Source organism: Balaenoptera physalus (genome assembly GCF_965194825.1).
Source record: "Balaenoptera physalus genome assembly, chromosome: 3".
Taxonomy (NCBI): Eukaryota; Metazoa; Chordata; class Mammalia; order Artiodactyla; family Balaenopteridae; genus Balaenoptera; species Balaenoptera physalus.
In genome coordinates this window covers 129,778,359-129,790,375 of record NC_138890.1, presented here as the reverse complement: position 1 = coordinate 129,790,375, position 12,017 = coordinate 129,778,359, and the positions used below count along the sequence as shown (strand labels likewise).

The 12,017-nt window shown below is 34.4% G+C and overlaps 1 protein-coding gene across 1 annotated transcript in view; it reads right to left on the bottom strand.

Moving 5' to 3' along the window:
- The window catches only part of ERCC8 (ERCC excision repair 8, CSA ubiquitin ligase complex subunit), a 74,229-nt gene that overhangs the window by 15,632 nt on the left and 46,580 nt on the right, over nt 1-12,017 (bottom strand). Inside the window, 2 exon segments of the mRNA XM_082457333.1 lie at nt 532-612; nt 9,927-10,124. Of these exon segments, the coding sequence (XP_082313459.1) occupies nt 532-612; nt 9,927-10,124 (279 nt within the window).

Sequence of the window (12,017 nt, the reverse complement as noted above, 5' to 3'; positions counted from 1 at the left end):
CATGTCATACATGATAACTCAAGAGGTAACACTACTTCTAGGAATCTAACCAAAGAAGTAATCAGAAATGTAAATAATTTTTGAACAGATATTTACCTCGATGTGTTTATAATGATCAAAAGAAATGTCTTCCAATAGGAAAATATTTGAGTAAATTATGGTAAATAAATGACAGAATGTTATATTATTAAAAACAATATTTACAAATACTTATTAATGACATGGAAAAAGTCTTAAGCAGGATGCTAAGCTGTATGTTCAAGCATAATATTAACCATGCTAAAAAGTATGCACAGGAAAAAACAAGAATGAAGTAAATCAAAATGCTAATAGTAATTAATAAACTTCAGAAATTTATGTTCTTCTCTTAATATTTTTTTGAATTTTCCAAATATATTATAGAGGCAAATTATTTTTACAATCACAAAATAGCAAGAAATGCTTTAAAAGTTTCTCTCATATAAAGTAAATTAATAATAACTTTTTTTATGATTTAGAAGTCACTGTACAATTTGTATAAATAATATTTACCTCCTCATCATCAGGAACTGATTCATATAAGGATGGTATCCAAGCAAGAATATTGCAGTCTCTGCTACCACTATAAAGTTCCTATAACACAAAGCAAAGATGTAATTGTAGGTCACTTTAAAGCTGGTGCCAATCTGAAATAAACGACATCAATTTTTAAATGATTAATTCTTAGGTTAGATTAATTAAGATTAATTCTATTTCTACTCCCCAAAGAAACTGGGCTGATGTTTTTTTCTGTTTGTTTAAGATGTAGTAAAGCCTTGTTTTGTTATTTAAAAATAGTATTAGGATATGTTAACATGTTGCTAACATGTTAAAATTCACAAAAACAATCACTGTAATTTTTAATCATAGTATCCATTTATTTCAAGTGTCAGAGAATGAGAAAAAAATGGAAGAAATAAATTTTGTCCTTTTCTGTCAATAACTGAGCTTTAATAAAGACTTCAATGAAGAAACCATATGAGTTTCTAGCTAAAATAGGCCAAAAGTTCAAAAAAAGAACTCAACTAAAGACCATTAAGACATATATGCCATGCTTGCTGAGAAGCTTATTTTATAAGAAGCTTGGGTTGATGCACAGTCAATGTCAATGTCTTTATGGATATGCTGTCTGCACATGCTGAACAATGTTCATTCGCCTCCCCACAAAACTTCAGAAATATGTTGTATTGGCTACTACTGAAAATATTCCTATGGGGCAGTGAAATAGATACGCTCCCATACAAAGGGTATAAATTGCTATAATCTTTTCAGAGAATGAAATCTCAACATGTGTCAGAAGTTTCTGTATGCATTTCTAAGAAGTCATGCCGAAGACACACATGAAATTCAAGGATATTATCATCAATATTATATTTATAATAACAAAAGTAACAATAATTTTCCAAAAATTATTGTCCAGGGTAATGATTTATATATAAATTTATGCTGCATTAATATGATGCGATATTACATAATCACTAAATTTATTTTTCAAGAATATTTAATGACAGTGGAAAATATTCATATTGTCAAGAGAAAGGAGCAGGATGTAAACCAAATAGTCATAGTATGAAAAGAAAAAAACAGGATGTAAAATACTAGGTCAATTTTTTAAAAAGCTGAATGGATGCAAAAATACTACTCTCTTTTACTTTTATAATTTAGATTTATAATAATTTTCCTTTTCAGAAATCATAATAGATGGAATGGGATATGAGTTGGAAGCTTTCTGATGTAATGCAGTTATTCAAATCTTTCTTAGTGCATAGCACATATAGAAATGGTATTTGTCGGACTTCCCTGGTGGTGTAGTGGTTAAGAATCCGCCTGCCAATGCAGGGGACACAGGTTCGAGCCCTGGTCCGGGAAGATTCCACATGCTGCGGAGCAACTAAGCCCGTGCACCACAACTACTGAGCCCACGCACCACAACTACTGAAGCCCGTGCACCTAGAGCCCGTGCTTTGCAACAAGACAAGCCAGCGCAATGAGAAACCTGTGCACCGCAACAAAGAGCAGCCCCTGCTCACCATAACTAGAGAAAGTCTGCGCACAGCAACGAAGACCCAATGCAGCCAAATAAATAAATAAAAAATAAATAAAAAAAAAAAAGAGGGGGGTCTGGGCAAGATGGCGGAAGAGTAAGACGCGGAGATCACCTTCCTCCCCACAGATACATCAGAAATACATCTACACGTGGAACTGCTCCTATAAAACACCCACTGAATGCTGGCAGAAGACGTCAGACCTCCCAAAAGGCAAGAAACTCCCCAAGTAAATTTTTTAATTTTTTTCTTATTTTTTATTAAAAAAATTTTTTTTCTTAATAATTTTTTTCTTATTTATTATAAAAAATTAATTTTAAAAAATAAAAAAAATTTTTAAATAAATTTTTTATTTTTAAAAACTAAAAAATTTTTTTCTTAATAATTTTTTTATTTTTTATTTTTAAAAATTAAAAAATTTATCTTAAAAAATTTAAAAAATATTTTCTTAACAAATTTTCTTAATTTTTTCTTATTTATTATTTTAAAAAATTTTTTTCTTAATAAATTTTCTCTTTTTTAATTTTTATTAAAAAAATTTTTCTTAATAAATTTTTTCTTAATGAATTTTTTCTTATTTCTTATTTTAAAATATTATTTTTAAAAAATAAAAAATTTTTTTTCTTAATAAATTTTTTATTTTAAAAAACTAAAAAAAATTTGTTTAATAAATTTTTTTCTTAATAATTTTTTTATTTTTAAAAATTAAAAAATTTTTTCTTAATAAATTTTTTCTTAATAATTTTTTTCTTATTTTTTATTATAATAGTTTTATTTTATTTTTCCTTACTTTATTTTATTTTATCCTCTTTCTTTCTATTTTTTCTCCCTTTTATTCTGAGCCGTGTGGATGAAAGGCTCTTGGTGATCCAGCCAGGCATCAGGGCTGTGCCTCCGAGGTGGGAGAGCCAACTTCAGGACACTGGTCCACAAGAGACCTCCCAACTCCACGTAATAACAAATGGTGAAAATGTCCCAGAGATCTCCATCTCAACGCCAAGACCCAGCTCCACTCAAAGACCAGCAAGCTACACTGCTGGACACCCTATGCCAAAAAATTAGCAAGACAGGAACACAACCCCATCCATTAGCAGAGAGGCTGCCTAAAATCATAATAAGGTCACAGACACCCCAAGACACACCACCAGACGTGGACCTGCCCACCAGAAAGACAAGATCCAGCCTCATCCACCAGAACACAGGCACTAGTCCTCTCCACCAGGAAACCTACACAACCCACTGAACCAACCTTAGCCACTGGGGACAGATACCAAAAACAACAGGAACTACAAACTTGCATCCTGCAAAAAGGAGACCCCAAACACAGTAAGTTAAGTAAAATGAGAAGACAGAAAAACACACAGCAGATGAAGGAACAAGGTAAAAACACACCAGACCTAACAAATGAAGAGGAAATAGGCAGTCTACCTGAAAAAGAATTCAGAATGATAGTAAAGATGATCCAAAATCTTGAAAATAGAATGGAGAAAATACAAGAAACGTTTAACAAGGACCTAGAAGAACTAAAGAGCAAACAAACAGTGATGAACAACACAATAAATGAAATTAAAAATTCTCTAGAAGGGATCAATAGCAGAGTAACAGGCAGAAGAACGGATAAGTGACCTGGAAGATAAAATAGTGGAAATAACTACTGCAGAGCAGAATAAAGAAAAAAGAATGAAAAGAACTGAGGACAGTCTCAGAGACTTCTGGGACAACATTAAACGCACCAACATTCGAATTATAGGGGTCCCAGAAGAAGAAGAGAAAAAGAAAGGGACTGAGAAAATATTTGAAGAGATTATAGTTGAAAACTTCCCTAATATGGGAAAGGAAATAGTTAATCAAGTCCTGGAAGCACAGAGTCCCATACAGGATAAATCCAAGGAGAAACATGCCAAGACACATATTAATCAAACTATCAAAAATTAAATATAAAGAAAACATATTAAAAGCAGCAAGGGAAAAACAACAAATAACACACAAGGGAATCCCCATAAGGTTAACAGCTGATCTTTCAGCAGAAACTCTGCAAGCCAGAAGGGAGTGGCAGGATATACTTAAAGTGATGAAGGAGAAAAACCTACAACCAAGATTACTCTACCCAGCAAGGATCTCATTCAGATATGATGGAGAAATTAAAACCTTTACAGACAGCAAAAGCTGAGAGAGTTCAGCACCACCAGACCAGCTTTACAACAAATGCTAAAGGAACTTCTCTAGGCAAGAAACACAAGAGAAGGAAAACACCTACAATAACAAACCCAAAACATTTAAGAAAATGGGAATATGAACATACATATCAATAATTACCTTAAATGTAAATGGATTAAATGCTCCCACCAAAAGACACAGACTGGCTGAATGGATACAAAAACAAGACCCGTATATATGCTGTCTACAAGAGACCCACTTCAGACCTAGGGACACATACAGACTGAAAGTGAGGGGATGGAAAAAGACATTCCATGCAAGTGGAAATCAAAAGAAAGCTGGAGTAGCAATTCTCATATCAGACAAAATAGACTTTAAAATAAAGACTATTACAAGAGACAAAGAAGGACACTACATAATGATCAAGGGATCAATCCAAGAAGAAGATATAACAATTGTAAATATTTATGCACCCAACATAGGAGCACCTCAATACATAAGGCAAATACTAACAGCCATAAAAGGGGAAATCGACAGTAACACAATAATAGTAGGGGACTTTAACACCCCACTTTCACCAATGGACAGATCATCCAAAATGAAAATAAATAAGGAAACACAAGCTTTAAATGATATATTAAACAAGATGGACTTAATTGATATTTATAGGACATTAGACCCAAAAACAACAGAATACACATTTTTCTCAAGTGCTCATGGAAAATTCTCCAGGATAGATCATATCTTGGATCACAAATCAAGCCTTGGTAAATTTAAGAAAACTGAAATCGTATCAAGTATCTTTTCTGACCACAACGCTATGAGACTAGATATCAATTACAGGAAGAGATCTGTAAAAAATACAAACACATGGAGGCTACACAATACACTACTTAATAACGAAGTGATCACTGAAGAAATCAAAGGGGAAATCAAAAAATACCTAGAAACAAATGACAATGGAGACACGACGACCCAAAACCTATGGGATGCAGCAAAAGCCGTTCTAAGAGGGAAGTTTATAGCAATACAAGCCTACCTCAAGAAACAGGAAACATCTCAAATAAACAACCTAACGTTGCACCTAAAGCAATTAGAGAAAGAAGAACAAAAAACCCCTAAAGAGAGCAGAAGGAAAGAAATCATAAAGATCAGATCAGAAATAAATGGAAAAGAAATGAAGGAAACAATAGCAAAGATCAATAAAACTAAAAGCTGGTTCTTTGAGAAGATAAACAAAATTGATAAACCATTAGCCAGACTCATCAAGAAAAAAAGGGAGAAGACTCAAATCAATAGAATTAGAAATGAAAAAGGAGAAGCAACAACTGACACTGCAGAAATACAAACGATCATGAGAGATTACTACAAGCAATTCTATGCCAATAAAATGGACAACCTGGAAGAAATGGACAAATTCTTAGAAATGCACAACCTGCCGAGACTGAACCAGGAAGAAATAGAAAATATGAACAGACCAATCACAAGCACTGAAATTGAGACTGTGATTAAAAATCTTCCAACAAACAAAAGCCCAGGACCCGATGGCTTCACAGGCAAATTCTAGCAAACATTTACAGAAGAGCTAACACCTATCCTTCTCAAACTCTTCCAAAATATTGCAGAGGGAAGAACACTCCCCAACTCATTCTATGAGGCCACCATCACCCTGATACCAAAACCAGACAAAGATGTCACAAAGAAAGAAAACTACAGGCCAATATCACTGATGAACATAGATGCAAAAATCCTCAACAAAATACTAGCAAACAAAATCCAACAGCACAATAAAAGGATCATACACCATGATCAAGTGGGGTTTATTCCAGGAATGCAAGGATTCTTCAATATACGCAAACCAATCAACGTGATACACCATATTAACAAATTGAAGGAGAAAGACCATATGATCATCTCAATAGATGCAGAGAAAGCTTTTGACAAAATTCAACACCCATTTATGATAAAAGCCCTGCAGAAAGCAGGCATAGAGGGAACTTTCCTCAACATAATAAAGGCCATATATGACAAACCCACAGCCAACATCGTCCTCAATAGTGAAAAACTGAAACCATTTCCACTAAGATCAGGAACAAGACAAGGTTGCCCACTCTCACCACTATTATTCAACATAGTTTTGGAAGTGTTAGCCACAGCAATCAGAGAAGAAAAAGAAATAAAAGGAATCCAAATTGGAAAAGAAGAAGTAAAGCTGTCACTGTTTGCAGATGACATGATACTATACATAGAGAATCCTAAAGATGCTATCAGAAAACTACCAGAGCTAATCAATGAATTTGGTAAAGCAGCAGGATACAAAATGAATGCACAGAAATCTCTTGCATTTCTTTACACTAATGACGAAAAATCTGAAAGTGAAATTAAGAAAACACTCCCATTTACCACTGCAACAAAAAGAATAAAATATCTAGGAATAAACCTACCTAAGGAGACAAAAGACCTATGCAGAAAATTATAAGACACTGATGAAAGAAATTATGCAGAAAATTATAAGACACTGATGAAAGAAATTAAAGTTGATACAAATAGATGGAGAGATATACCATGTTCTTGGATTGGAAGAATCAACATTGTGAAAATGACTGTACTACCCAAAGCAATCTACAGATTCAATGCAATCCCTATCAAACTACCACTGGCATTTTTCACAGAACTAGAACAAAAAATTTCACAATTTGTATGGAAACACAAAAGACCCCGAATAGCCAAAGCAATCTTGAGAACGAAAAATGGAGCTGGAGGAATCAGGCTCCCTGACTTCAGACTATACTACAAAGCTACAGTAATCAAGACAGTTTGGTACTGGCACAAAAACAGAAATATAGATCAATGGAATAGGACAGAAAGCCCAGAGATAAACCCACGCACATATGGTCACCTTATCTTTGATAAAGGAGGCAAGCATATACAGTGGAGAAAAGACAGCCTCTTCAATAAGTGGTGCTGGGAAAACTGGACAGATACATGTAAAAGTATGAAATTAGAACACTCCCTAACACCATACACAAAAATAAACTCAAAATGGATTAAAGACCTAAATGTAAGGCCAGACACTATCAAACTCTTAGAGGAAAACATAGGCAGAACACTCTATGACACAAATCACAGCAAGATCCTTTTTGACCCACCTCCTAGAGAAATGGAAATAAAAACAAAAATAAACAAATGGCACCTAATGAAACTTAAAAGCTTCTGCACAGCAAAGGAAACCATAAACAAGACCAAAAGACAACCCTCAGAATGGGACAAAATATTTGCAAATGAAGCAACTGACAAAGGATTAATCTCCAAATTTTACAAGCAGCTCATGCAGTTCAATACCAAAAAACAAACAACCCAATCCAAAAATGGGCAGAAGACCTAAATAGACATTTCTCCAAAGAAGATATACAGATTGCCAACAAACACATGAAAGAATGCTCAACATCATTAATCATTAGAGAAATGCAAATCAAAACTACAATGAGATATCATCTCACACTGGTCAGAGTGGCCATCATCAAAAAATCTAGAAACAATAAATGCTGGAGAGGGTGTGGAGAAAAGGGAACCCTCTTGCACTGTTGGTGGGAATGTAAATTGATACAGCCACTATGGAGAACAGTATGGAGGTTCCTTAAAAAACTAAAAATAGAGCTACCATACGACCCAGCAATCCCACTACTGGGCATATACCCTGAGAAAACCATAATTCAAAAAGAGTCATGTACCAAAATGTTCATTGCAGCTCTATTTACAATAGCCAGGACATGGAAGCAACCTAAGTGTCCATGATCGGATGAATGGATAAAGAAGATGTGGCACATATATACAATGGAATATTACTCAGCCATAAAAAGAAACGAAATGGAGGTATTTGTAGTGAGGTGGATGGAGTTAGAGTCTGTCATACAGAGCGAAGTAAGTCAGAAAGAGAAAAACAAATACAGTATGCTAACACATATATATGGAATCTAAGGAAAAAAAAAAAAGGTCATGAAGAACCTAGTGGCAAGATGGGAATAAAGACACAGACCTACTAGAGAATGGACTTGCGGATATGGGGAGGGGGAAGGGTAAGATGTGACAAAGAGAGAGAGTGGCATGGACAGATATACACTACCAAACATAAAACAGATAGCTAGTGGGGAGCAACCACATAGCACAGGGAGATCAGCTCTGTGCTTTGTGACCACCTAGAGGTGTGGGATAGGGAGGGCGGGAGGAAGGGAGATGCAAGAGGGAAGAGATATGGGAACATATGTATATGTATAACTGATTCACTTTGTTATAAAGCAGAAACTAACACACCATTGTAAAGCAATTATACTCCAATAAAGATGTTAAAAAAAAAGAAATGGTATTTGTCAGGAGGCAACTGGCCCCAGCTCTCTGGCTATCCTAGGCTTGTCTCAGCTATTCCAGGGACTGAAGGGAATCAATTATCTTGACATACTTTTAATACATTCTAGGAAGCTCTGATTTGGTGGAAAGCAACAACTGGTAGTCAGAATACCTGTGTTAAAGTCTTGGCTGTGTCTCTAAGTGACTCTGGATAAGAAAAGAGGTACTGTATTCTAAGAATTTCTTTGAATGGATAATCATGCTCTGTCAATCTACTTGCAGATTTGAGGCAAGTCACATCACCCCTCTTGTTGCATTAGTAGCCTTTTCCCAGAAGTAACACTAAAAATATTTAATAAATGGTACATCAGGACACTGGCCAATCAGAAGAGATACTGGACATAGAGAGGGAGCAGGGTCTGAAGGTCCCTCTTAGTTACTGGGTCTAGGAGGCCCCAGGGAAGGGGGTGAAGCTGGAGGTCACTTAGGGGGCTTAGTACAATAGCTATGTAACAAACAGCAGGATATGAATTTGAGTATTTTAATAATGGATACTGCCATGCTGACGTGTGCTGGCTGAAAAACCAGACCTGCATATCTTACTTCACAGCGTCAGACACAAATTAAGTAATGAGTATTAATGAATGAATAAATAAGGTGATAAAGTCCCTCCTAGCTCTAATAACCCATAATATTCATTCTTTCAGTATTTAATTTTCACGAGCCTCATTTTCATTATCTACGATGCAGGGAAAATACCAACAATCTTGCTACATTAGAGACTCATTTAAAGGAGCATATGAGGTAATCTATGCAAATGTTCTATGGAAAAAACAATCTGTTCCATTGGTGAGATGAAAGAGAAAGGTTAGGATGTTAAACAAACAAAAACCATAGGTATTTAAGAAATTATGTAAGTTGCATCAACACTAAAGTAAACTTATTAGCCATTGGCAGAAAATAAGAAAAAAATAAACTAAATTTCAGACATATTCACACATATGTAAATCAAGATACACAAACTATATTTTGAGATGAGACACATATGTTCCATTTTTTTCCCAAAAGCTCATTTGCAAGAAATTATTTTAATTTGCCAGAGATTTTCAACTGCCAAATAAATGGAGCCCATATACAAAAGAAAGAATTTATCCCAGTCAAGTTGCACAGTATTACATTGATTCACAGAGACATCCTACGCTACCTAAAAAAAAATCTATCCTCTATTTAATAAACTCTAGCTCAGATGTGGATAAAAAGTATAATTCCTTAGAATGAAATTGCAATTTACTCTTTTATATACAACTACTCTGGCAAGCTAGCTACCCAAACATTCTAAATTCCCCTAAATATCATTCTTACCTGGAAATTAGACTGAAATACACAGCAGTCAACACTTTTATAATGTCCCTTAAGCATAGTTATCTGTTCTCCTGAGTAAATTGTATAAACAGCAATGGTGCTACCATATGGTACAAAAACAAATTCTGAACTGCAGCCACAGGAGACAGTGAATTTCAATCCTTTTCTACTGTCATTACATACTTTTCCATAGTTCACCTGTAGGATGTAAAAGCATAAAGTTACTCACTTAAATCTGAATTAAAAAGACAACAAAGACAGGAAAAAATATTTACTTAAAATATTCTACTATAGAAACGACTCTAGTAAGTCTAAAAAAAATGATCAATGTCCTAATAGGAATAAGGGCCAATGACATAAATGTACATTTCATATATGAGGGAAATACAAATAGTAAAAAGACCCACAAAAACAAATGTTCACATTTCAACTGTGATAGAAATAAAAATGCAAATTAAGGCAACATTGAAGAATCATTTTAAACCATTTAGCAAAAATTTTAATAAACCATTGAGACACTCAATACTAGTACAAGTGAGGTAAACGTGCAGGTGGCACCACAATTTGGTCATTCTTTCTAAAAGGCCAAATGGTTTATTATGCAACAAAATATAAAGTATACTTTATATATATACATATATATATATATATACACACACACACGTATATGTATATATATTCTCCCTCCAAAAAAAATTATATATATACACACATACATATATAATATATATATATTTTTGAATGGAGGATAACTTTCTTTCTATTTATAACATTTTAAATTATGATAAAATATACATAACATAAAATTTGCCATCTTAACCACAATTTAAGTGTACAGTTCAGTGACATTAAGTATATTCACATTGTTGTGCAACCGTCACCACTACCCATTTTCCATCTTGCAAAACTGAAACTCTGTACCCTTTAAACAACAAAGATATTCTTATTCCTTGACCTAGGAACTACTACTGGGAATTTATCTAAGGGAAATAATTAAACAGCAAAAAGGTACATGCCGAGAGGAATTCAATTCCACACTATCTAGAATGGCAGAGTAACTGAGAATAGATGTAAATTTCTAATAGTGTTATATTAACTCTACAGTTTATATAGCAATTAAAAAATCATAAGTATGAAAATTATGCAGAAAATAGGGATAAAAACTAAGTATAAAAAAGCAAAGAACACAAATACTGTGTATACTACAATTGCAGCTTTTTATAAATAATTATATATTTGGGACAAAAACAAAAATTCTACACCTGTAAGTCAAAGATGCAAGACCAACAACATCAGCATCACCCGAGCAGTTAGAAACAAATTCTAGGCCCCATCCCAATCTACTGAACTAGAATCTTCATTTTAACAAGATCCCTAGATGTTCTGTAGGTCCATCAAAGTCTGAGAAGCTTGGGGATAAAGGTTTACTTCCTGGTGATAATTTAGATAAGCTTAGGGTAAGTGTAAAACCAGTATCTAATCATTTAGGAATTATGAGCAAGCAGATCACCAATATCTCCCTTCACTATGGCTAATACTGGAGTTTAAACAGACAGTGAGTGATTTGCCTTTTTCTCTTTTTCTAAAGGTTGGGTGGGAGTGTGTGTGTGTGTGTGTGTGTGTGTGTGTGTGTTTCTGTGTATAAACAAACACTGAGGCTCAAATGGATATATGCTGATAATTGTGGATACTACATTCGGCTTACCCACCCTTGAGGTTAACATGTGACAGAAATGAGCACATGTGTTCAACTATCTCAATGCAGCAGCAGTACAGTGAAATGTTAAAACATTAAACTTATAATCAGTAGACTTGGGTTTTTGAAACCCACTCCACCCCTCCTTTTCTTTTTTTTTTTGCCTCTTATGAGTAATGAATGATTTAATCTCTGAGTTTCATTCTTCTAATCTGTTAAAAGGAAATAACATCATTTACCAGAGTTATTGTGAAAAATAAAATGAAATAATGCAGGGACTTGCCTGGTGGCGCAGTGGTTAAGACTCCACGCTCTCAATGCAAGGGGCCCAGGTTCAATCCCTGGTCAGGGAACTAGATCCCACAGGCACGCCGCAACTAAGAGTTTGCATGCCA